This window comes from Serinus canaria, chromosome 3 (assembly GCF_022539315.1).
Source record: "Serinus canaria isolate serCan28SL12 chromosome 3, serCan2020, whole genome shotgun sequence".
Lineage (NCBI taxonomy): Eukaryota > Metazoa > Chordata > Aves > Passeriformes > Fringillidae > Serinus > Serinus canaria.
In genome coordinates this window covers 107,349,941-107,376,754 of record NC_066316.1, presented here as the reverse complement: position 1 = coordinate 107,376,754, position 26,814 = coordinate 107,349,941, and the positions used below count along the sequence as shown (strand labels likewise).

At 45.9% G+C, this 26,814-nt stretch overlaps 2 protein-coding genes across 4 annotated transcripts; one reads left to right on the top strand and one right to left on the bottom strand.

Moving 5' to 3' along the window:
- Window positions 1–318: 318 nt before the first annotated feature.
- On the bottom strand, window positions 319–16,968 carry PLA2G7 (phospholipase A2 group VII). Of its 3 annotated transcripts, none has more exons than XM_050972351.1 (11): window positions 16,571–16,968; window positions 9,850–9,977; window positions 7,641–7,791; window positions 6,967–7,060; window positions 6,274–6,342; window positions 5,652–5,799; window positions 4,117–4,230; window positions 3,758–3,849; window positions 3,168–3,341; window positions 2,017–2,165; window positions 319–1,680 (listed from the first exon to the last, which is right to left on the bottom strand). In XM_050972351.1, the coding sequence occupies exons 1-11, from the start codon at window positions 16,914–16,916 to the stop codon at window positions 1,571–1,573; spliced, it is 1,575 nt and encodes a 524-aa protein (XP_050828308.1). In that variant the 5' UTR covers window positions 16,917–16,968; the 3' UTR covers window positions 319–1,570. The 3 variants fall into 3 exon arrangements, with proteins under 3 accessions (XP_050828308.1, XP_018777095.1, XP_018777099.1); XM_018921550.3 differs by lacking the exon at window positions 16,571–16,968 and adding an exon at window positions 10,144–10,650; XM_018921554.3 differs by lacking the exon at window positions 16,571–16,968 and adding an exon at window positions 10,471–10,650.
- Window positions 16,943–24,850, top strand: ANKRD66 (ankyrin repeat domain 66). Its single transcript, XM_018921595.3, has 4 exons — window positions 16,943–17,077; window positions 18,411–18,571; window positions 19,895–20,123; window positions 24,451–24,850. The coding sequence occupies exons 1-4, from the start codon at window positions 17,001–17,003 to the stop codon at window positions 24,629–24,631; spliced, it is 648 nt and encodes a 215-aa protein (XP_018777140.3). The 5' UTR covers window positions 16,943–17,000; the 3' UTR covers window positions 24,632–24,850.
- Window positions 24,851–26,814: the final 1,964 nt, after the last annotated feature.

Genomic DNA, 26,814 nt, shown 5'->3' with positions numbered 1-26,814 from the left:
ACTTGGTGCAGTTGTATTAATGAAATACGCTTTTCCTATAAATATGAAGACCCAATGAAATGGTTTTGCTGCCACATGTGTGCAACATGCCGAACTGTTTTAAGGAGCTGCTGCTGTTTTAAGGAGGTCTCACCTTTTACTCTCCTTCTCAGGTGTTGAAAAGGGGGTGCTGTTTTATAGTGGTGTTCCATGCTCCTGTATAGCATAGCTGCTCCCTCCTCTTCAGAAGCTGTGGATTTTTCATGCTTAAACAAGGACTTAGAAACCCAAGGTGGCTGATAGTGAATCTCACAGTAGATCTCAAGTGTTACTGCTGACTCAGTAAGACAAACACATTTATTTGCTTAATAGAGACAATACATGGCACTAGGCTGGGGAAAATTTAATTAAATTCTGAAAGACATGTCTTAGGTGTTAGTGCAATTTCATTTTAAGATCACAGATTATGTAAAATACTTAATTACACTGTTAATTTCTTAATTTGTTTGCTTCACTGGTTTTGTTTGTAACCTGATTTTGAAGTGAACAGAATTTAGAAGACACCCTTCCATGGGGCAGCTTCAGGCAGTTCTGATCCAAAAAGGAGAGCCTAAAAGAAGGCCACCCAGGTGGCTGCTGACAATCTTTGTCCAGATACTACCACTGCTGTCTGTATCTGTCAGTGGGAGCCAACTGAGTCACCTGGAGACCACTGTGAGTATCTGGAGAAAGCTGAGTTTCTGGGGAGTGTTTAGTACCTGGACAGACCTCAGGAGCTGAAGCAGTGCTAACAAGAACCATGTAAAGGGAGCTGTAGAGGTGCCACATCTCTATTTCCCCTGCAGTCTGACTGTGTGGTAGTCAAAATACAAAGGAGGAGCTGCTGGAGCTTTGCCCAAGGGCACTTACAGTTGCTACTAGTGTGGACCCATGGAAAAGCTTTTGATATATAAACATCATCCTCTACCTATGGCACTAAACACATTTTACATTTAAGTGGATTAAGCTCCTGTGAGGAGTCCTGTGTCTGGACTTTCTCGGCTGTCAGCTGAAATCCTTCTTGTAGCTTTTACTGTGACTTATTTTAATAAGACACAGTCTTGAACACCATCCTCCACAGGCATCTCTAACTCCCAACTGTTGTCAGAGCACAGCTTCAATACTTAGAATCTAAACAGAAAAGTGGTGGTTTGGGGTTTTTGTTTTGTTTCTTTTCCCCTACCCTGCAGGAAAGGCTTGCTGGATGCAAACTGACATAAAGCTTGGTAAACAAACTTGTAGCTGAATTCCTTGGAGCTCAATCTGTCTTTCTGCAAACTTGACTCCAGTCAAAACCAGAAAGAGCATTTAAATCATTACTAAATAATTTCCCCAAGCTGCTAACAAAGCAGAAGTTGCCCTATTACAGTATTTCAGACCATCCCACTAACTCATTTGAACAGAAGCCCTCTGTTTTTATGATTATGTAACTTAGTGCCTTTGCCTCTTTTTTTTTTCTGTTCCATACCCCAAAAGCTTTGTAGGTGTTTAATGCCACCACATGTCTGAGCAATGTCTGACCAATATTAGTGTCCTGATGTCCACGGGATTTTCAGTAGTACTCAGATTCAGCTGGAGATGTGTCAATATTGGTTCCAGGAATAACATTGGGTCCTATACCATCCACAAGAGAATCCCACTGATCAAAATCCTTCTTCAGACCTATAGGATGGGGGAAAGAAAACCAATTGGCCATGAGTTAAGTAACCAGTTTTTTGTAAAACTACACTGAATAATGAAATCAATTCGTCAAAGTAGGGAAGGAAAAATGTTTTAAGGAGGAAAAAATTATACTCAAGATTTTTTGTACCAGAACAAAATGTCAATGATTTTCCTCTGAGTTGCCAAGATTACAAAAGTAACCTCTAGAAGAAGTCTGACTTATTTTTTCCACTGACACACTTATTTTGATCTTGTTTCAACAGAATGGTTATATAAAAAGCTTCACAGGAATGAAATATTAGTCAACTTCATACTTTGCTGTAAACAGATACTTACTCAGATGTTTCTGTAGGAAGGCTAATGAAGCATGATTGCTGATATCAATGGCTTCATTTGGATCTATTTCTCCTTTTAATTTGAAAAATCTTGCAATGATTCCTCCACTCACAAAGGTGAAATCAGGAAAGCTCTGATGTACTGACCCCCTGCAAAGAGAAAAATTATCAACAGCCTTGTAAGACTACATTAAATTGCCTGATTAAAAGATGCACAGACTTCAGTCAAATGTCTTGTGCTGTCTTTAAGAAAAGATAAAACAGGTTAATCTCACAAGCAAGATAAGCAGGAAATTCTGCCCTAACCACAGAGGAGAGGAAGGTTTGTACATGCTTGCTTTAAGTCACTGTAACTACAACAGCAATAAAGAGTTGGCTTGGCAAAGCATCAAAATCAAGTTGTCTCCCTGCTCAGTGGTGCTGTATAGAGCCATCCCTCCCCTGGCTGCAGAACTGTCCCCAGAAGACTCTTTGAAGTGTTCAAACACAGGTGATGCACAGGGCTCAGCACAAAACTTGTAGCCCAGGGCATGAATGCACACCTTGGAGTGTCTTAAACTTGGGATTCCTGACTGCTTTGAGAGGTCTCTGTCCCTGCTGTAGGGGATGTATGGCTAATTTAAACATACAGTGAAAACGTGGGCCATGAGGATAGACAGTCATAATATCATTTAGCTTGGAAAAGACCTTTAAGATTATTAAATCCAACCATTAACCCAGCACTGCCATTCCAGCTCTAAACTATGTCCCTCAATGCTACATCTACATGTCTTTTAAACACCTTCAGGGATAAGGACTCCCCATCTTCCCTTAACAGCTTGGTCCAATGCCTAAAAACAGTTTACATGAAGAAGTATTTCCTAATATCCAATCTGAAAAGCCCCTGGTATGACTTGAGGCCATTTCTTCTTGTTCCCTGGGAAAAGAGCTTGCCCCCTTACCTGGTTTCACCCTCCTGTCAGGGAGTTGTAAAGTGAGGAGGTCCCCCTGAGCCTTCTTTTCTCCAGGCTAACCATCCCCAGCTCCCACAACTCCTCTTCCTCCTCAGCCTTGTGCTCTAGGGACTGTCTGTCTGTCTGCAGTTACCTGAAACTGCACAGCACCAACAAGAGCTTTAACCACGGATGGAAATGATGGCTCCTGAGCACTTACTTGATAGTGATCATCTTTTTGTTTGTGTCATTGGAGATGAGCTTCTTAATCTTTAAGATGTTCTCAGCCCACTGGAATTTTTCAGAGTTGATAAAAAGCAGTGGTTGCTGGATGCTGTTTTGGTAAATGTCATCACCTACAGGAAGCATCCATACATCGAGGGCAATGCCACACCTGCCAAAAACATCTGGATATTGGCACAGAAGCAGAAAGCTTGGAAGTTCTGAGCATGCTTTGAGTTGCAAGAGACTTGGGAAAAACAAAATCTTTCTGATACTGAACAGGTAAATGAATCACTTTGTTTCATAATTACTCTGGGGGAAGAGAATTAGTCCATTCTTTCCATGTGTTGGTCTCCACTGCCAGGTGCAGCTGGACTGCAGGGTCCCACAGTATCATGATTTAATAAGATGCAGCTGTTATGTTCTACCACATCCCCACACTTGGAAAAAGCACGGCTGGAGAAAGCAAGACATGCCAAACAACACTCTTCTTCAGGAGTCAATTAGTAGTTGGGAGATCCTAGGTAAAGTGCCCTGCTCCAGACCTCTCAAGTGCCAAATGTCTCTGGCCTTGTTTTGCATACTTACCTAAATCTTATTTCTTTGCTGAGACTTTCAATAACTGTAGCACCACCAAATGAGTGTCCCATCACAGCTATTCTGCTAGTATCAACAGAATCCTGTCAAAAAAATCCAGGTGCTGTAAGAGTTTCTTTCTCAAATTAGGTTTTTAAAGGGAATAATTTTTTTAGGCTTTAGATCCTACTGAAGTAGGAAGAGCATAATTTCAGCTCTGTTACTCTCTATCCAGCTTTGGATGACCTGAGAATATTTTCAGAGTTCTACACAGTGATCTTCAGAATACATGAACCAGTTTAGAAATGGAAGGGGGAAATCAGAAGCATTATTAGGTGTTTAACAAAATGCAGGTGGCACCTTCCACTCACCTTTAGGCTGTTCCAGTCAAAGTCTGAATGTAATACATTTGTTACTTCCTCTCCTGAACTGATTTTAAGAATGAGATTGAGAGCTTTGATACACTCCTGTGCTCTTTGCTGCACCTGGGGAGAAAGAGAGGTTGGGGCAGAGCAGTGGAAGGAATCATCAGTCAACTGCCAGGCTTAAGAGCCCCTTAGACACAAGACTTACTCTGATAGTTTTCCCCCAGTATTCTGAACTGCAGAATGGAGCCATCTGACAAACAACAAAATTGGTTTCTCGCAGTGTAAAGAGCTGAAGCTCTTGTGTAGAACCTCTGCACACAGAGGCATTTATCCCTGTAACATGCACCAAAAGCTATCAACTCCTTCATCTTGTCACTGCTTAAGAAAAAGGGTTGTTAGGATGTGCAAAGGCTTAAGTTGCAAAACTCAAAGGAAGGCTGACTCACTGATGCTTCTCAGGCTCACCTAGATGAACAAATGTCACTCTATCACTGCCCCATCACATAATAGCCTTGAAACTGCCTTTACACTGGATAAACCAAAGAAGAAAAGTGAAGCCCATCCCATGTTTTATATATACTCATCCTTGAAAACTGTAGAGAAGCTGTTGCAAAAAAAAGGTTTTCATTGTTCCATAAGAACAGTTTTTAACTAGTATGTCAGTGAAAGAAAAGCTTCAAGAAGAACCAAGGAATAGCAGCGATCTTGGGAACCACAGTGTGTAGGCAGCCAACAAGATGTCTGTGCATCACTGAATTTCAAATAAATCCCAATCTCCTGACTTCTCTACTTGTGAAATGTGCAGACAACAGCTTCTGAAGATTATTTCCAAGCTCAGACATTACACATTGACACTCATGGGTAGGACACTGTACTCATCCAGGAAATGACTCTTGTACTATTGTCTGTATGGCCCAGGGAGATAAAGAGAAGCACCTCCCTGGCTGAGTTTTCATTAGCTAGAAAACCACTCCCATATTTTAAAGGTCAAGTGTATGCTTGGAAGAGCTTGTCAGCATGGCCACATTACATCCAGCTTGGATACTGCTTATAATAAATTGGAAGTCTGCACTGTTTACATTGCTGAAAAACACCTTCAAGTGGGGTAAGGACTATAAAGCAAACATCCCACTCATAGCAGCCATGATTCATCATTCCATGGAACAGTAAACGAAAGCTAATGCAAGCCTAGGGCCACACAAACACTTGAGCTCAGCTCTGTGTCACTTTTAGGCTGGGCTGGGCAGTAAAAGTGTAAGAGACAGAGAAGAAACAGAAAGTTAAGTGGAACCAGAAGAGAAACAGATGACTCAGCTCAAAAGTGCAACTTCAAGAAAAAGCTTTGTTGAGGGAGTAAGCTTATGCTCTGAAGAAAGCTATTGTTGGCTGTTCCACTTTAAGGGGCACAGGACTCGATCCATTTTCATATCTCCCCGAGCCATGGCAGAAGACTGCTCCCCTGGCCAAAGGGAGACTCTGCTAGCCCTAAAAACAGCCCTCCTGCCACACTTCCCAGAGCACACAGGCAGCCCAGGCACCTGCTTATGGCGCAAGCAACGCTCCTCTTCTCCAGTTTTCAGTTTCCTGTAGTAGATCCACTCCTTCTCCATGTTAGGTGGAGACTCCTCCTGTGACTCAGAAACGGACCTTCTTTTACAATAATACGTGGCTGAAGCAGATTCATCTCTGCAATACCAAGAGGAGGTTATTTCTGGGTGTGCATTCCATTTGGTTTGAGAAGAAGTCAGCAAAAGTTTTAGATTTCACTCATCTGAAGTGATCTAGCTATCAACCAGTTTGCAATTGCAATTGCAACCCAAGTCTACAAAGACTTTCTAAATAATACAATAACCCCACCAAAACTCCCACCTCCTCTATATTCTTCACCTACTTTATATTCTAACAATAAGAGTGAGACAAATAGCATATCTGAAAAATGACAAATGATATCCACCCCAAGACTTTTCATTCTCAGGCTTATCTAAACAAAAGTCCCTTTGTTTGGAGAAGAGTTGAGCTATGGGCAGTGTGGGCAGGGCTGAAAAAGATATGTTAGTTTTTCTTATTTAAAAAAATCCAGAAGTCCTTCTCTAGAATAAATAACATTCTGTTCAATGTGAGAAAGTTGCTTTCCATCTCCAAAATGCGCAGCACACTCACCTGTGCTCCACAGCAGCCACTATAAAGCCCTGAGAAGCCATCTCTATGCAAATAGCAGAATAGATTGTCCTGCAATAAAAACTGTTGGTGAGATGTCATTCTTTCAATTCCATTGCTCTTAAAATGCTGACCACACTAGGTATGCACTATTTCAATATTTCTTCTCTTTGGATTTGCTACCCAGCAGAGCAAGATTTTGTATGCCAGGCACCAGAGCCTGTTCACAAAACTTTGGTACTGTTTTACTGTCTGTTCAGAAAGGAAGATGCCACTGATTTTTGATAAGTAGCACACACAGCACTTTGCATCTTCTAAGAGCTGACCAAAAATCAACCAGCTAATCTTCACAACATCCTCATGGGCTGGTAAATGTCTTCCCCTCCATCATACAAAGGGAAAACACAAATAGAGCTCTGAGCAATCTGGTCTAGGGGAAGCTGTCCCTGCCCACAGCAGCGATAATCTTTAAAGGCCCCTTCCAACCCAGGCTGTTCTATTATTCTGTGACCAATGATACACCAACCCTGCTGTTGTTTCAGTGGGGGTATAATGACACATGAAAGCCTGCTCTTCAAATCTGTTTCAGCTCCACAAGGATCTCACCCCCCTACTGAAAATCTGTTCAGAACCACCCTTGGAGACTGCTGTCTCCATAGACAACAAAACCAGTTTATCAACAAACTGCAAAATTACCGAAAAGCTCCAAGTCCATGGGAAAAAACAAGAAGTGGGTATTTTTCTCCTGGCTTAAAAGCAGCATTTGACTTTGCAGGACAGGTCACTGAACCTAAATAAAAATGGAAGTATACATCATTATTACTGGAATGAGAGAAAGCATTTGTTCCTGTGGGAGAGATCCCAGAATGTAGTGATCACTAATATCAGAGCAATCACCTAAAGATAAGGTGCCAAGACTCATCTTTAAAATAGAAAGCAAATATGGATCTGATTCTGAAAATATGTTCTACTTGGCAGAAGATACTTGTCTTCTCCCATCCACAGCCTGGCACAAGGTCTATATATCTCTTAAATCTTCACAGTCAGGCATCCAGGTCTTGCTGATATTCAGACCTTAGGATCTCTCCGACTTTTGTATCTTTGCACATTTCCTTGTGGGATTCAAATCACAACACACAGGTGCAGCTGACCTAGAGCAAACTGTCCAGACACTTCACACTTCTATCAACAGCAGTCAGGGACTGCCTGAGAGCTGGGGTCACATTCAGCACTCTCACTACACAAACCCATCCCACAAAACCACACTTTTTTACTAAAAACTCTTTTTCAGCCCTGCAGCACTAACAGCCTACTCATGGATTGTGGAGGCAGTGACAAGAATAAAGGAATAAAACCAGAAGGAGTCTTACCAACATAGTAATGGAAAAGCCTTTCTCCTACAACTCGGTACATATTAAGGAAGTCAGAGAGTCCCTGATAGTATTCTTTGTCTGGAATCCATCGTGCCTCTGCAATATCTGTGGCATCATATGCTGGATAATACAGGCGCAAGAAACTTCCCTGGGATCAGGAAAAATTTTATTAAAAAAAAAAAGGAATATTGGTATTTATTTATATATGGCAGAGAAAATGGAAGATTAAAACATTTATAGAAAAGGTTTTGGTTGCAAGAATGCAGTTCAAGAGAATTATGAGAATCTCATGAGAAAATTACTATCCTTTACAGGCTTTGATGCCAATCCTATGTCACAATCTTCCTGTGCCTACAATGAATTTAAAGTAACATGAGATACACATCATCACATCATGTGTGGAGATACACATCACCTTCTCTAGGTTAGCTTAGGGCTTATTAGAAATGCTTCATTTAATTAAGTTAATTATTACAAACACTCACTACCTATTTGCTCAATCCAGCATCTTGCTGGATCTTTTCTTCCATCTTCTTCACTGGGAATGGTTTGATGATGTGTTTTGGTAAGTTTTATAGGGCTGACTGTTAAAGGGGTGACTGAAGATGACCTGAGAGCTGGAGCACCTCTCCAAGCATGACAGGCTGAGAGAGCTGGGGCCGTTCAGCCTGGAGAAAACAAGGCTCTCTAACGTGGCTGCAGTGTTCCTGCCTAAACTGAGCAGAGGCTGTCACCAAAACCCTTGAGCAGCTGCATAGCAAGGGAGAACAATACATTGCTCTTCCTCCTCATCAAGATGTTCACAAGTCTCTTGTGGTCCGTCCTTCTAAACACAACTTTGTTGGCCTGTGTTTCATCTGCCTCTGTTTCTTACCACCAGTTCAAATCTGTTACTGTCTGCACTTCAGGTATCCCAGGAAAGCACCCAGGCTTTCCACACTCTCTGGGACCTTCCATACCCCCTTGTCAGTCTTTTTCCTTCACAGACAGCAGCAATGTACCAATGCACACCACAAAGTAGACTTCCCAGCAGATGAACTGTGTGCAATTTGCGTTCTTATTTCCTGGTTTGCAAGGAAATTTGCAGTACCCCATTCAAATTCACTGTCTTGCTCCAGCTGTAATTTTGGTTTAGCAAGTTACAATCAGGGCCAAAAATAAACATGAGCTTTGAAATAAAGCCTGATTTCTTGAACACTAATTTATCAGTTTACCAAAGGTTTGTTTAATGAAGCTTGTTTCTATTCAATTATCAAACTTAAATCAACCTTTGACACAGAGACCATTGCAGAAGAACTTTCCTCCACATTGGTAGTGATATTAACTTGATCTCAGAACAGTCTCAGTGAGCCTCCCCAATGACTAACTGATTACCAGAAAGGGGAAGAGGTTCATTATTTATGCCTGAGAGAACTGCAGTTGTTCATAATGCTTATGTAAAAAACTCACATGGGCTGATGCAGAGAGAAATTTGTAACTTCTCTGTGCTGACAGAGAGTAAGCTCAGTAAAGGAAAACATACGAACCATTAGAAAGTGATCTCAAGTTCCACTCCATCTGGCTACTCTCTGGAGTAAAACCACAGTGTAAATGCAGGTGTATTCTCTCAAAGGCAAGAAGATTTGAAATGGAAACTCACAAGGAAGATCATTACTAGTCTGGTTAACGCCCCTGTCTCACTGTTGTGCTTTTCATTGTGCTAACCTCTTGCAAAATTGACATCCTGTTCATCTTCAGTGAGATAAAATCTCAACAGACATCTCCTCTCTTACTCTGCAGCTGAAACACTACATAGGCTCATCTCCCAACCCTGCCAAATCCTCTTGGGATCTCTGTGATGAGAACAGCCACAGTCACAGAGACTGCATGTGGAGTCTCCTCAGGAGCCCAGCACAGGAGGCAGCAGTGGGGTGGGTGGGAAGAACCCCCCTGGGTCCCAGGAGGAGACAGTTTCTTTGCAGTATGTTTTGTAGGAGAGTCGGGAAAGCAAGGACATTAGAAGAGGGAGGAATTGGTCATGGGAAAGGTTTGCAGGTTACATCCATCTGATAAATGCCCAGTACACATCCTACACCAGGATGGAGAGGATAGAAAGCTCAACTGTGAGTGTCAGCATGGAGCACACAGGCAAGACCTTCTGCTTTAAAACTGCAGCCAGTTGTTTCACTAACATTGTGGCTTAAATCCAAAGAGTGGAGAGCTTTACCTCAACTGCATTTTCTGTCATCAGGTCTGTACATCCAACTGAGTGTGGTCCCTTTCCTTCAGGGATCCTGTAAAACTTCTCAGTGCTGCTGCTGCTCCACATTTCCATTGGTGCCTTCACCGACAAACCTGGGGGAAAACAGAAAGCAAATCAAGAGACCACCATGGCCTCTGTGACCAGACCACCCACACTGAAACAAATCCAGCACGCTGAAAATCCAGAATTAGGAAAATCAAGATTGAGCCAATACAGAAATCTGCTCGTGAGAAACAAATCTCGAATTGTCAACCTGACCTGTTCTACTGGGGAATTTCCTTGTTGTATCCTGAATCCCAAGGAGCAGACAGCACCGTGCACTAACAGAAAAGTGGGATGAAACCTTTGGCTGGCGAGGCCGCGGCGGCACTCGGGAGATCTGCGGTGCTACGAACCACACAAAGGGAAGATTCTGCTGCTCCTCAAGGAAAACCGGCCTGTGCATCAGGGGGAGTGGGATGTCACGGAGAAACACAACGCCGCTGCCATTTTTCCAGTAGGAATGACGAATCCCGGACTCGGCCCCAGGCGAGACAAGGTCGGGCTGCCCGTGCCGGAGCGGATGTCGGGGCGGTGTGGCCGTACCTGGGGTGACCCCTCCGCGCCGGGCTGGCCCCGGCGATGCGCAGAGCGCGGGGGAGAGCAGCCGCATCCCGGGCTGGGCTCTATCTGCCGCCTTCTCCTTGGGGAAGGCGACACGGAGCCATCCTTCTCCCGGTACCCTGCCGCCCGGCCGGGCTCCTCGGGGCGGGGCTCCCGGTGCAATGTCACGGCTGCTCCTCCCCGGAAAAGCCGCGAGGCCGGCAGCCGCTCCGCCCCGGAAAAGTCCCTCTCAGGCGCGGCGCGGCGCGGCGCGGCGGATTCCGGTCCCGCAAAGATGGTGCGGAAACTGAAGTACCACGAGCAGAAGCTGCTGCGGCAGCTGGACCTGGTGAACTGGGAGGCGTCGGGCGGGAACTTGGCGGAGGTGCGGGCGCTGCGGCGGTACCGGGTGGGCCGGCGGGAGGACTACGTGCAGTACAAGGCGCTGGCCCGCGCCGTGCGCGCCCTGGCGCGGCGGCTCCGCGACCTGGGCCCGGCCAGCGCCGCCTTCCGCGCCCGCTGCGCCGCCGCGCTGCTGGAGAAGCTGTACGGGCTGGGGCTGGTGAACAGCCGGCAGTCGCTGGCCGTCTGCGAGAGCCTCTCGGCCGCCGCCTTCTGCCGCCGGCGCCTGCCCTGCCTGCTGGTGAAGCTGCGCATGGCGCAGAACCTGCGCCACGCCGTCACCTTCGTGGAGCAGGGACACGTCCGCGTGGGGCCCGAGGTGGTGACAGACCCCGCGCTCCTCGTGCCCCGCGCCGTCGAGGACTTCATCACCTGGGTGGACGCGTCGCGCCTGCGGCAGAAAGTGCTCGACTACAACCAGGAGCGTGACGACTTCGACCTGGCCGCCTAGGGCTGCCCTGCCTCACAGGACACGCACACCGAAAAGACCACGGCGGTGCCACCACGGGATATTCACACACCTGAAAAGGCAGCCGGAAGGAGACTGTGCGCTTCCAGTGTCATATTGACCTGCTCCTGGCTCCCTTTCACAGCTAATGGCTCCATTCATCCATACAGAGGAACAACCTTTACACATCGACTGCTTCAAGAATACATCCAGTGGCTGAGCTCCATCATCATCCCTGGCATGCTGTCCTGGTTTAGGGCAAATTTTTCTTCTCCCCCCCTTCACTCTCAGGTCTAAAGGTGCAAGACAGATGGGGATACCAGCATCACCCCAGGACACATCTCAGCTCCATCATCATTCCCAGCGTGCCCAGCTCCCTCATCCTTAAAAGTGCATCTCCATCATCCTTACATCCCATAAAGCAAAAGTGCTTGGAAAAGTCTGCCCAGTTGCAGGAGAGGATTTAGGTCAGGCTTAAGTGCTTGGCAGCTTAATAGTAGCTGCTGGAAGGGGTTTTAAGCCAAACTGAATGGCTGTTTTAAGACTGAGTTTAGCTGCTTCACTGCTCTTTTTTCAAGAGATTGTCCTGGTTTCTCCTTCAGTTGCTGATTGCACAGGAATCAGAGTTACTTCTGGAAGGGTTTTCCCTTGATATCAAGAAACAAGGAGGGGATTTCTGGGGGTCAGCAGTAAACAAGAAGGCCAAATACCATGTTTCTGGAACAGTTAAAAATTTTAGCCAAAAACAGAATTAAAAACAAAACAAACCAAAAAACTTTATTGTCATGTGAAGTTGTGAAGGGATGTTTGATTCTTTGAGTTGTGTCTTTGCTGTGTGGGGTTCCAGATGACCATTGGGCATAATTTATAATTCATTAGGATCTAACCGGGGAGGTGTTGGAGCAAAAGCTGATGTAACCATAACTGCAGATTTGGGGGGACTTTTGCATTAAGCACATAAGCCTGGGGCTGTTGGAAACTTTCTTCCCTTTTGATGAAAAAAGCAAAAAAACAAAAATAAAACTGTTGGGTTTTTTTAGTGGGTGAAGAAATGTTTGGACTGCTTTATGATATAGTTTCTCTGCGTTTATTCTGATTTTTAAATGGTCCAGTAAGCCCTGTTTGCCACCTTTCAGACCTTTTTTTAAATTTAAGTTTTTATGTAACTTATGTAAGCCTGGTTTTATTTTAATAGCCAGAAGGCTATTACTGAGTTGTAACTTGTTTATCCTAGGAATGCTCTCTTTTCCTTACCCAGGGCTATGAAAGGATTTGGCAGTAGGTTTAGGAGCAGAGCTGTGACTGTCCATCCCAAATCCAAAGAGCTGGAGTGCAGCTACTGTCAAAGCTCTGGATGTGGATGCCTTAGTGTGGCTTTTTTGAACAGAAAAAGTGTTCAGGTGAGGTATGTTTTGGAGGTACTGCATGACCACAGTCTGTCACCAAATAATATGTTAGGTTTTTATAAGGCAAACAGAATGTTTACATTTCTTTCCAATCTCAAAAGCCAGCTGTATTAAGCAGAACAAATATTAATGCAATAATATTAAGAAAAGGACACTAAATGGGTGGATAAACCACTTGCCTACTACTGCTGTTTGTACTTGAATTTATTTCAGTAACCATAACCCCAACAACATCTTAACCTTTTTCTTAGAGTGTGCATCTTGCTTATGGTAAGAAATGCAGACTGAAAAAAGGTTTCACACCTGATGCCTAACTTTTAAACACCTTCCCAGCTTCCCTTTCCTCTTGAATAGTGCCATCATTTCTTGGGAAATTTAGAAGGTGCCTTATTCAGGTGCAGGTTAAAGCAGTGCTTTTGCTGTGCTTTACTCTTTTGGGGGAATTTAAGTAATAGCACAGTGACTGTGCAGGGCATTTTAGTACTGAAATGCTGAACTCCTGCTCTGCCCTGTGTGTCCAGCCCTTAGAGGAACTGCAGAAAAGGAAATGGCAAACCTCCAGCCTGTCAGCCTCTGCAGTTTATATCATCAGCCCATTCCTTTTGTAGGAACCTACTTTTTATCATTCATCTGTGCACCTTCAGCATCTGTAACAGGAGAGAAATAACCCTGGAGACTGTTAAGCAGTGGGAATTGATTTCCCTAGAATATGTGGGATAACAGCATCAATGACCCCTGCTTTCCTCCTGTGGTACTGGAAATCAAATTCTTATGTTCTCTGAGAAATCAGGCTGTGTGTTTATAGGACTGTGTGTTTAAGTCTAGAATTTCTTAACTGTGCTGGTTGTACAGTAGCTGAGACCTGAGATGAGTGTCCTGCTCCTCATTTTCTAGCAGATGGCATCCTTGCACATCCCTGACCAGAGCTGGGTCTGCTTCAAGTACGACAAACAGATAAAATGGAAGTTTCAGCAGCACAGCCACATTCCTGCTGGTGATTACAACCAGGGAAATTATGGCTTCTTCATGTTCCATGGTGGTTTTGCCTTTAGTTCCTGGGTTTGGGTTTGTTTTCCAGAGCTGATGTGCTGTGGCCACTGCTGGGGGGTTCCTGCAGCAGTTCTGGAGCTGGGGATTGAAAGAGCACAGGAAGTAGCTCCTACAGCCTTTCCCAACACTTGTATAAACATGGAGGCTTTTGTTAAATTCCAAGGCTGATCCAATGTCAGTAAAATTGGCACAGCTTCCATGGTCTTGTGTGAACTGGCATGAGGATAAGATCCAACACTGCCCTTTTTTGGGCCAGGTCCTTCAAACTCTCCCCTCCAGTGCTCCGGGGACTTGCAGCAGGAGAACTTAGGCATGTGAGAGTAACAGGATGGGGTCCTGGGTGTCACTGTGCTTCTTCCCTGCACCTTCTGAAGTGGGCTTGATGTTCCTCAGGTGCCCCAACATCTCCGTGTGTCTTGTGGGAAGTTGTTGCTGCAGGACAGAGGATTGTGGTGCTCCTGATCAGGCAAACTCACTCCACACCTGACAAAACTTGGCAGCTGCCACCTCCATATGTTCCTGTCCCAGGAGCTGGGGTGTGCAGGGGTACCAGCTTCAGAAAGGGAGAACGGGGCTGCAGGGGGGTCTGGGAAGTGCAAAAGCCATTGGCAAACAGCGAGTGGTTTCCAGGCAGGAGCTCTCACTTGGATAGTAGGCAGCAGGAAAGGAAGTTTTACCAGGGCCTTTGGTTTTAAGTTTGAGGGGGTTATTTTTTTTCTCTGTTTTTTTCCCTTTTTTTTTTTTCTCTTTATTTTTTTTCCCTTTTATTTTTTCTTTCTTTTTTTTTTTTCTCCTGACCTTGGCTTTCCCTTTATTTGAAGGCTGCCAAAGCAGAGAAGCTGAGGCTGAGGAATGTGGGGGAGCTGAAGGAAGGAGTCCTTCACACTGACGCCTTTTGTGCTGCAGTGTGTAAAAGGCTGAGGCTGTCACTGAAATGCAAATGTGTGGCTTTTCACTGATCTAAGCTCCATTTTTTTCCCAGTAAACAAGAATGCTGCATGTTTTAAAGGCTGCTTCCATACAACATTTTGGTTATGGCTTAGTGCTGACCTCAGTCAATCACTGACCACTGACTGCACATCACCATGAGCCTTGGGGCTGAGGAAGGATGGTACATCCCCCTTCTCAAGATGGGAAATGGAGACTGAGAAACTAAGGTGGAACTGGGCAATTCCCAAGTTTTTGGCTGATGGTCCTATATCCTGGGCTAAGCCAGGGCCTTCTAGCCTTGCTGAAGGGCACTTCCCCATGCTTATCTCTGCAGCACTCCCCAGTAAAAAAGCCCATAGCAGATGGAAGTGTCACTGTTCCCTTTCTGAGCTCTGAATAAGGTTTTAAATATATCCCCTGACAGATCTGACCCTGGAGATTGCCATTTCTCATACCAGGGCATGGGATCACCTTAGTCCCTATCTCAGAAGCCAAAACATTTCAATATTCACTGAGTCTGGGGGATTATTATCTTGAGAGTTATGTCAGCATTTACATGAGAGCCCCAGCTCTTGTCCCTGCTTTTAAGTACACCATTTTAGGCAGTGAAGCATCTTTTCTGACCCACTGCTTGCTGGTTTAGGCCTGCAGTAGGACTTTGTAGTGGGAAACCTGCCTGCTGGAACCATCTCTCACTTCTCTGCAAGCACAGCAGTCTTTTCCTCCCTCTTGTCAGCTGATTTTGAAGACAGAAAATATTTTGCTCCCAGCAGGCTGAGAAAGGGAAGGCCACCCATTAATGAGAGATGGAGATCTGAGCATGTCCCATTCCTCCTTGGAGCTGCTGTTAGGGGATCCCATGTGTCCCCAGCAGGGTGTCACCACAGTTTAAACCCACATGTCCCCAGCAGTAAGTCACCACAGTTTCTGGGCTGCTGTGAACACGTCAGTGGGGTTGGTGAGTGCAAACCCAGGCAGCACCACCAACCATCAATCCCTACCCAGAGGAGCCACCACCTGTAGCTCCTGGAAGGGCTGGGATGATTGTGTCATAGGATAAAGTGCAGGCAGGCTGTCCTGGCGGGTCCATGTGGCTGACATGGCAGTCCTCAACTTGTCCCTTGTACCTGAGCTTGGACTTGAAACACACCAGGGGAGCCATGTCCTAAAACCACCTTTCCTTCACACCAGCTCCAAGAGCAGCTGGGGTGCAGGGTCCCGTGCACATACAGAGATGATGGGTTTGGAGAAGGTGAATGCCGTGCTGGAAGAGCACTCAAACCTCCTGCACCTTGGCTCTCTCAGCTTCCCCGAAGAACTTAGGTGGGGAAGGAACACTGGAAGTGACCTAATCCAAACCCCTGCTCAAAGCAGGGCACACATAGGGCTACCTCAGGTCTGCATGTCTCAGTGCTGGACACCTGAAGCACAGTTTATTCACCCTCACAGTGAATTATATTTTCCATCTAGTCGGAGTTGCCCCTGCTGCAGCCTGGGACTGCTGCGTCCCATCCCCACGCTGGACACAGCCGTGTTTAGGGTGGGTTATATTTCCCTGAATGCTGTCCACACACGGACAGGCAAAGGGACATGTCCCCCGTCACCCCTGTCACCCCGTTACCCGGAGCGAATCCCACCCTTCCGCAGGCAGGCACAGGGATTTGGGGTCGGATAAGGAGCTGGAAGGAAGGAAGGGAGGAAGCGGAGGAGCGCGATCCCTCGAGGGCCGGGGACAGGGAGTGCGAGCAGTGAAGCTGCGTGAGGTGCTGCGCAGAAATTACTCAACTTAAAATTCCCCTCACGTCACACTTGCCCCTCCCGTGCTCCCCCCAGATCCTTTTTTTGCTCTTTGCAGGGTTTCGCGTACCTGTTGTGCGGTGTCCTGGCTGCCCCCTGCTCCCGTCCCGCCGTCCAGAGGAGCTGGATGTCCCCTCTGGCCACTCACGGCCCTCCGGAGCCGGGCGAGCAGCGGCTGCTCCCTCCGGAGGCCGCCTCTGTCGCAGGCACAGCGACTGCCGGGCTCTCCCCGAAGGGGAGGGACCAGCCTTTGCCTTAGTTTCCAGCTGAGACAGTCTTTCTGAGAGGAATCTTCCCTGGGCCTGGAAAACAAAGTTCTGCCATGGAGCCATGCCCAGCACAGCCTGCGCGTCCCAGCGGAGCCCGCGGCCGCCGAGGTGCTGGGCCGTGCCCCGGTACGGCAGGGACAGGGTCATGTGTGGGCTCCTTGTCTGTGAGTTCTGGATCTCCCGGCTGGGGCTGGGTCAAGCAACAGGAACCCCACGGGAAAATTCCCCCGGATGGGTTGCGACACCCCGTGGAGGAGCTGCAATGCCTGTGGCCGGGAGAGCAGCAGGGGATGGCGCTTTGGCTCAAGGTTGTGCTGTAAAAATACAAATCTTTTTCCTCTCTCCTTATGAGAAGGGGATAACCACAGTCTAAGGAGGCAGATCCCACTTTTGGGTATGACATCTGGGGTGGCTGAAAGGGAATTTAGCACAGGTCCCTACTTGTGGAGCACATCTATACTCACCCTGGTTTGCACAGTCCTGACCTTTGCCCCCTCAGTAATGCTGAATTCAGGGAATTCACCTGAAGTAAAAAATTAATTTTGTGAGAGATCAACAGCTGTGAAATGCCCCTATGAGGCAGCAAAGGGAGGCAGCAGGGGAGGAGGGGAGGTAGAATTTGGCTTGGCTTAAATTGCTTATGAAGTTGCCCCTGTGTCCCCTTGGAGAGCTGTTGAGCTCCTGCCTTGGGATCAGCAGCTTCCCTTCTCTGTGGGTGTGGGTATGAGCTGAAGCTGGAAAAGAATAAGAAAGTTGTATGAAAAGGTCCAAGACTTTTTTTTTTTCCGTGTATTTTTGTCCAGCCTTCATTTCAGTGATGGGGTCAATGCATTAAAGTTTGACATTTTCAGGATAGATTTGATGCTGTTGAAAGGTGTTGGAGAACAAGTCAGAAGATCTTTTTTTAATCTAAAGGAACAGGTTCTTCAAGGTTAGTGAGAGACAATGAGGAGGAGGAAGCACTACACAGGTGGTTAGAGTAACAGAGATCCCATGATACCTCTTTGGCCCACTAGGGGCTTAAAAATTTAATTTTCTTTTTAATATATTCAGATTTCCCAGATGTGCAGGTTTCAAACTCAGTAGAAGTCAAATATGGGTCTTTCTTCTGGATCTTATCTACACAGTCCAACCACCCAGGTGTGAAACAGGCTATGAATCTTAAAAACCATTCGTCCTTGCCCTATCATCTCTTTTTATAAGCTTAATTATTACTATCCCTTCTTATAATTTTCACCAAAGAACATCAGAGGATGCTTGCATAGATGTTTCTGCTTCTGATTTTCTCTGCAATAAAGTGCTACCACTAAGAGACCTGCAGCTCTGGCAAGGGAGGAGCCAGTTCCCATGGTTAGTGAGCACAACAAACCCATGGCAAATATTCAATGTGGCTTTAGCTACAAGTCCTTCATATAAAGGACTGCACTTTGCTGCAGATTTCTGTGTCTACAGACCAAAAGTCACCATCAGTCTGTGATCACTGGTTTTCCCCTGTCATTCCTTTTTCCTTTTTTTTGACAAATCTTGGTTTCTCATGGTGCCGGTCTCATTTTTAATCCAGGTGCTGCTCGACCTATTAAAGCTGCTGAGAGGAGCTGATCATCAGTGAACACCACTGAATGACCATCTCTCTGTCACCAGGTGCCTTCCTGAAGAGTGCAGCATGACAGAGCTCCATGAAGCTGTGGCTGTGGGTGACTATGACCTGGTGAAAAAGATTTTGAATGCAGGATGCTGTGACCCAAACCAGAAGGATTGTGACTGGCATGACAGGACCCCCCTGCACTGGGCTGCCGCCAAAGGTAAGGGCACGCCCAGCTTTGCTACCTCTGTGAACAGACATCATAAAAGGTGATGCTGATCACCTGTGATTGTATCTAGGCTGGCAAAATCTCCGCTTGTGTTTGGTAATTTTGTCCCTAATGTGCAAAAAAAAAGTTAAATATCCATTTAAATGGGAGCTTTGCCTACAAAACAGTTTATAGGACTGCTGTTGAAGTGATTTTTAGCTTTTTTTCTTCCATCACACAACAATTTGCAATTTACATGATATACACATAGGGAATGGCTGCTTTTCCCCCCAACTTTTCTAAGAGTTGACTCCATGAGTTTATTTCTCCTGTACACCTGTGGGAAAGAGCAGGAAGTCAAACCCACTGTATTTAAACCAGGTATTTATCAAACCAAATAGAACAAAATAATAACTGTGTTTTTACATTGCTCTTTATATCCCACCTGATTGAATGAACAATGCAGGACCAGAGCTGTTTGCAGCTCCCATTTGGTCCTTCACCTTCAGAAGTGTCTGGTAAACTCAAATATCCCTTTGCAGCCCAAAAAATAGATGATGCAACAATAAATAATTTATAATTGCACACAGTCTCAGATGGGAAACTGGACCTCTACTTCTCTGTGCTACAGTATTTGTTGGGATCTCATGTCATTACATCTGTCTTTGCTCAGAAATCAAGTCTGTGATTTCCTGTTTTACACTTAAGACCATATTTTTGTTTTGTTCTGATGGATTATTAGGCATTTAAACATTAGCAAAGGGGACTGAGCTACTTAACAAAAATGACGGTGAGAAGCTGACAGAGCCTAGATGTGATTTGGAATAGTCTAGCTCAGTCAAAGCAGTGTGAAGTGGTGTAGAAATAACTTTTTTTGCTTCTTTAAGCAATTCCTCTAGTTAGAAAAATGTGAAAGTGAATGAAAAAGAAGTAGTTTCTCTACCTGCTATCCAAAAAAACTTTGTTTCAGTAAAGCTGTTTACAGGTTTTCCCATTCTCAATGTTTAAATTTTATTTTGCAATTGAATTAAAAACCAAAATGAAGTAATGAAATAGCTAGTTGGTCAATGACTAGTTGAGATGTGTTGTTCAGAAATTAGAAAGCTTTTTAATTTGGTTGTTGTTTTTGTTGTAAATTTCTTCTGGAAACAGTCTAGTTTGGGAGAAAATAACTAACATTTTCTATTCAGTATCACTGATACGATAAACCAGATAGTCAGGTGGGTGAAATCCTTGTCTGAGGGAATTATGACCAGCTGTGTGTGACCGCCTTCTGCATCATGAAGGTATAAATTCTAAAGCATCTTCTCTCCTGGTTTTGCTGTGCGTTGCCAGGACGGTCGGACCTGGTCAGGCTCCTGGTGGATCACGGTGCCCGGCACTGCCTGCGGAGCGATGTGGGCTGGACCGCGGCTCACTTCGCTGCCGAGGCGGGGAAGCTGCGGGTGCTCCGCGCCCTTCACTCCCTGCACGCTGCTATGGATGCCGCCGACCTCTTCGGAGATACTCCCCGGAGGCTCGCAGAATTCTACGGACACCGGGAGTGCACCAAATTCTTAGAAAAGTGAGTAGTGGTGGCAGGTCTCGCTGCGGCTGCAGTGAAAATTAACTTCACTGCTCCACAGAGGACCAGAACACACAAAGTGTGTTACTTATCTTCCCACCCAAAGCCTGCTAAAGCCCTGACACACAAGCTGTAATTTATGAGCAAACACGGGCCTGTCACGGGGAAGCCGTGAGAAGAAATTCTTTTATTCCCCTGCCTCCTGCGGTTTCCCTTGGTATGTTTTCAAAATCGTTGCCACTTCATGACATCATTGTTTTTGTAAGGATGTTGCAGAGCCGTTATTAAGCAACAGAAATGAAAGCAACAACTGACAAGTGTTAACCCCTTACGGTGATGAACAGCAAATACATGGGTTGATTTGTTTAGGAACAGCCCTCAGCAGCTCTGTGTGTGTGTGTCTGTGCGTGTATATATATTAATTTGTATATCACTTGGCTTTCTTATAGTAAAGAAAAAAAGCCACCCGATTTTTTACATAATCACTGTAAATTAGAGCACTTCATAGGATGGTCATATAGTACTTCCAAATTTTGGGAAAATCCATTTTGTCTTAATTGCTTACAGTTAGCACTGTGGTAGCACATACCATAAGAAATATGCTTTTTAATGGTTCCTAATTACCATTCCTGTTTTTCAGCTGTGGGCTCGGCTCACAGGTATTTTCATCTTGCAAAGGTGTGTCCCTGGATCGGGATGCTTTACTGCAGAGGTTTGAACTGTGTCCCATCCTTCATCTCTCTAAAGGAGTGGGACAGATCACCAGAGGCTAACCAACTTGTACAGTACAAGCCAGAGTTTCAACACTACTTCAATACACTGCCCACGAAAGATATATGTGCCAGATCCTGGAGTGCTGAGAGCTCCCAAAAGTGTTTTCTCCCTGGGTTTTTCTGTGACTTCACAGTCCCATCATCATCCTTCATAGGCATCTCTTGTAACACTTCCACATTCTCAAGACTGCTTTGGTACCATGTATATCCTATTTTTTTTTTAATAGGCATTTATCCAGCTGAAAGTCTCTAGCTTGCCAGTGCAGCACACAAGCTGCGAAGTTTCAAATCAGGCATGGTGACAGGCAAATATCCGAGGAGGCCAGTGCTTGACAAATGCTACTTTTCATTAATCCATATAAACTTTTCTGTAGGTACTGCTGACCTTCTGTTGTACTTCTACAGCTTGGTTTCTCCTGAAATGCCCCATGCCCCCCTTTTATCTTGACACATCAGAGTCCTTCCATAAGAAAAGACAACCAAATTGTGCAAAAGTCCCCTGTACAGAGCCCAGAAAGTTTTGTAGGGGGGACACAAGCTCTGGTTTCCAAGCTCTGGCTGTTGGAAGCTGCTAACAGTTTTGCATTTTACCTGCCCACCCAACACAGAATCATAAAATGGTTGGAAGGGACTTTAAAGTTCATCTCATTCCAACCCCTTAAAGGGACCCGTTCCACTAGACCACATTAGTCAAAGCCCTTTCCAGTGTGATGGAGCTGAACACTGTCAGAATGGGGCATCCAGACCATCTTAGAGCTAAAGTCTTTTTGGTTTTGGAACTGACATGTTGTAATCTCCTATAATTCACCACTTTCCTTCCACACAGATGTATCAGCTCTTTTTACTCTCAGACCCTCAGTTTAAAGGCATTTAGGCAGCCAGCAGCTGATAATGAAGCTTTGCAAATTAGATTTTTTTACTACCTAGCCAGTGTCTAGGTAGTAAAGCTCAGGTCTGCCAGACCATTGAGAATGGGGCATTATCTTCCAGTGGAGATTGTCTTTATATTCTTCTCAGCTCACGGCATACTTAGTTTCTATACCAGAACAGGTAAATATTATCTAACCCAGAGGGTGAAAGTTTGCAGACTTCTGCCCCTTGGATGAAAAATTTATAGCAATTACTTGCCTCTTCAATGCTGTCTGTTTTGCACTAATCTCACCAGTAATTCCTGACAAGTCTGTAGCATTTGCTGTGCTCTGGATGTGCTCCACAGCTATGGGAGCAAGGGGTAGGGGAATTGCCAGGATGATGCCAAAGGGCAATGCCTGTGGCAGGCCAAAGTGCCTGGGAGAATGATTGACAGGTTGATTGCCAGAATGATTGACATCCTGGTCTGAGACATCTTAGCAACAGCCTATGGTGACTCAGGTCAGCTGATGAAGGGCTTTCTGGGGTGAATGACTGATTTAAGGTGGAAAATTTGTCTTTAAGAAGCACATGCTGGCCTGACTCACCCCACAGCTGCATGGCTCAGCATGGCTGGGAGATCTGGTGACTAGGAAGATGCTTCAAATGCCCAGTCTAGAACATTTTATAATACACACAAAGCCTGTATAATCCCCTCGTGGGCATAACCCAGCCAAGAGTTTATCACTGAGGCTCAGGAATACTTTTAAAACCAGCCACTATAATTTATGATCACAGTGGATGCTTTCACCCTCGCACACTGGCGTCACATCAGCAAACTTGGAGTAAACTAGGAGGAACGATTGTCACTTGTAGTGTAATTTCTGTTACCGTCTGCTCCTTCAGATGTGCGGAAGGTCCCAGAGGTGATGTCCAGGGTCAGGCAGTGCCAAAGGGTACAGGGCAGTACTGTGTGTGCTGCAGACAGAGAATTAAGAGTGTGCTTGCACAAAATGCTGTGCAGCACAGAGCATCTCTGCTGTCCACACAGTAGTGTGTGTGGGATATAAATATGAGGAACATTTTGTTACATACCATCCCTGTCAGTTTTGGATATTTGTCTGTCATGCAAAAAGAGAGAAAAGGCAATTTTTAAAACCATCTGAGGGTCTGCACCAACTGCAGGGCTGATGTGCATATCTACACAGGCCTATGAGCATCCAAATCCTTCCTGAATCCAAATTCAGCCCCTTCTAGCACCATATGAGCTTTGCATGCTGTTTGTTGGTGCCCAGGTGTTGCCAGCTGCATGAACCACCTGCCTACCTGGGCTGGGCCACTGAATTGTGCTGATGACTGCACCCACATGGAAATATTACATGTATCAACATGGAAATATTATTAAGATGCAAATATTAGGAATATTCCGCTGCTGAGTCTCGGTACCACTCGCTGAGGTTTGCATGAACATGTAAAAGTTAGGAAACAGCTGCTTTCAAAGCAGCTGCTTCTGAATAGCAAATGCATATTTTGCATTAGATTTGGTTTGCAAGAGAAGGGCTTTACTCTTGATGCTATGAGACCTGCCAAGAATGGCAGAGAGACCCTCAGCCCACGTCTGCTGCCAGCCTCTCTGCAAAGTGCCAGCTGTTGAAATTGTACCAAAGGGTCCTGCTAAGAGCAGGGCATATATATACTGATGAATAAACAAACAAACAAACAAACAAACAAATAAATAAATACTTGCCCTTGGGAGCAGATACTTAATAGAAGACAATAGGGTAGTTCAGTTGGAAGAGACCTACTGCTAGTCCTATGGCGTGGCCACTTCAGGTCTGACCAGAGTTTAAAGCATCTTCTGAAGGGCCAAATGCCTCTTAAACACCAGCAGCCATGGGGCATCAACCACCACTGTCAAACACAGGCTGTGTGGAGACCTTAGAGCACCTTTCAGTACCTGAAGAGAGCCTACAAGAGAGCTGGAGAGGGACTTTGGACAAAGGAATGGCCAAGGGGGAATTGCCTGGGTAGGTAGGATTAGATATACTAGGAATCAATTCTTGACTGTGAGGGTGTCGAGGCTCTGGCACAGGTTGCCCAGAGAAGCTGTGGCTGCCCCATCCCTGGAAATGTTCAAGGCCAAGCTGGGTGGGGCTTTGAGCAAGCTGGTCTAGGGGGAAGATGTCCCTGTCCATGGCAGAAGGTATGGAATGAGATGATGTCCCTTCCAACTGAAACCATTCTGTGATTCTATGACATAGAAAGCCCATGTGATGAGATCCATCAATATGGAGCTGCTGGCTTTGCTCTGTGCTGGCAGCTAGAGCAGCATTGCACTCATGTGACAGAAATGCTCTATTACAGAAAAAAGGGATTTTTTCGTATATTGGATAGTGCTTCTGACAGAGATTCCTGAATCCTGAGCGCCTACAAAATCAGAGCCCTGCAGGAAGAGGAAAGGGTTTGTCTTCTCTAGGGCAAGATTTACACTTGGAATGTCCGTGTCTGGATCCAGGCAGTGCTGGGGCCCAGGGGCTCCCTGTGAGGGGAGGTTGGGGCTGCACCACACTGGACACACTGTGGTGTTTCTCAAGTGTTGGTGGCATCAGGGTTTTGACCAGACTGAGACACAACCCCTGACCCTGCAGATGGTCACCTGTGAACAGAGATGTGTGTGCTGTGCTCACCCTTGGTTTCTCTCCCAGAGCAGAGGTGGAGAGCAGGAACTACCGCAGGAAAGCTGCACTGAGAAAAATCCCCTTAGACCAGAGAGATGAAGAGTGGGAACTCAAGAAAGAAGAGCTTAAGAAAAATCCACCATGTTTTTGGAAGAAGTGTATGGCCTCCATTCCACAGAAAAATGGGGGGAAAAAGGGAAAGCAGTAGTGTGCCCTGTCTGGTGCTTCTGAGCATTTGCAATGCAGAGCAAAGGCACTGGCAGACCTCAGGTGGATCTGCAGTGTGATATTTGGATGAATGGAAGAAGCAGAAGGCTACAAGAGAGCATCCTTAGAGATCCGCTCTCCTTAAGAGCTAGAAGTGCTTCAGTCTCTCTGTGTGTTTCTGTGTATCTGATCTCAGAAATAAAAACAACTAAAGAAAATATTTAAATTTACCAATACTGTAAATCACTGCAATGTTTAGAGTTACTGCAATGGCAGTTACACATATTGCCAGGGGAAAAAATAGTTTTGATCCCACCTGATTCACAAAAGCTTCTTGACTGTGGTTCTGCTTGCTCTGCTGACCTGCCTTTGCATCTTTGCTTCTGTCACTGAGTCAGCCAGGAGGCTCTACATGGACTTGCAGCCTCTGGCGATGCCTGTCTCATTTCTTGGAAGTGGGATGTACTTGCATCTCCTGGATGAAGCTGAGATATTAATGTTGAGCTTTCACTGGACACATGGCTCCAACAGCCTGATTCTTCCATTCCTGGCCCAGCAAAAGGGAAAATGTGCTCCTTCCTTGCTGCTTTCTGACAGCTGTGACTACCGAGAGTATTGGAGCACTGCCTTTTTTTTAGCATTGTCCCCAGCCATTTTTATGTTTCTGCAAAAAGGAATGGTGTGCAACTGCTCCTGAGTTCTGCTTCTGCTCATCAACACTGTCCATGGCAAAAGCATTTTTAACACTTTCATTTCTCAGTCATAAAATTTGTATTGTGACCCAGATCAGTTTTCCATACCATGCCAGCACTGGGCAGCCATTCCCATTGACTTCTGACATCTCTCCTGTGTCAGCTTCTCCAGGCTGGGCACATCCTGCATCTGTCCCTGTGGGCTGTGCTGGGTGGCTGTGCTGATGGACACCCTGTCCCCTCCAGTGCCAGCTGAGTGGGGCTGGTGCACAGGACAGGGATTGTGTGCTGGCTGTCACATTCCCAGGGGTTTCATGGGGATGGAAGGAGGGATTCCTCTGTGTTCTCTGTGGCTGTGGTGTTTTGTGTGGTAATATCTGCGAGGTGCTGGATTTTCCTGCTGAGTCTGCGGTACGTGAGGTTGTGAGGGGTGGATGTTGCACTAGATTTAGGGAATGAGATGGATCTTCCAGCACTTTTTTGTGAAGGTGGTTGGGATTGTCATGTTAAAGGATGAAGTTCATGAGCAGCAGCAGGGGAAGAAGGGATGTGTGGCTGTTCCTGTCCTTTCAAGGCCTTTCACAGGGGAAATGTGTTCAGAAGAGCTGCTTACAATCTGCATCTGGACCTGAGCTGGTGGTAGAAGTGACCAGTTCAGGTTCTGCTCTGTTCTGCATGTTTCACCTGCTGTGGTGGGTTCACCGTAGGGAGCAGCCAGATGCCCACCCAGCTCTTCCTTCACTGTCACCCATAAATGCAGTGGAAAATAGGATGGAAACTGGTGGATTGAGATATACAGTGAAATAACTCACCAGTTACTGTCACAGACAAAACAGACTGATGTGGAGAAAATGAATTTAATTTATTTACCTACTAAAAGTATAGTAGGATGATGAGAAATAAACTACAACCGATTGCCTCAGCCACCCTTTCATCTGAGGCTCAGCTTCTCTCCTTCATCCCCAGCTCCTGCACTCCTCCCCTACAGCAGCACAGGGGAAAGGAAAATGGAAGTGCAGTCAGTCCACAGTGAGTTGCCTTCTCCACTCCCTTTTCATGCTGTTTCCCTCATCCAGAACGAAACTCTGTGTGTTTCACTGAGTTGGAGTGCAGTGGGCAAAGCCAATCTCATCTCCAGGTCAGAGCAGGCCAGGAGAGCAGTCCCACAGAGCAGGCAATCCTGTCCTTGCAGGCAGTGGGGCACAGAGGACACGCAGGGCTGGAGTGGGGAGGGGGCTGTGCACCCTCTGAGCTCCCCGGGGCCGTTCCTGCCTTGTTCTTTGTGGCTCAGTGACCACCTCTGGGGAGTGACAGGGTTCAGTGTGTTCACACAGAGCTATCAGCCACTGCCAGGCAGTGATACAGCCCATGATATATGCCACTGCACAGGGCCACAGCAGAAGGAAAGGTAAACCAAAAGAGATGATAAACTCTGCAGTTAATTTCAGTTGTTTCAATTAAAAAATGCCAGAGCATTTGGTGGCCTGTTTGC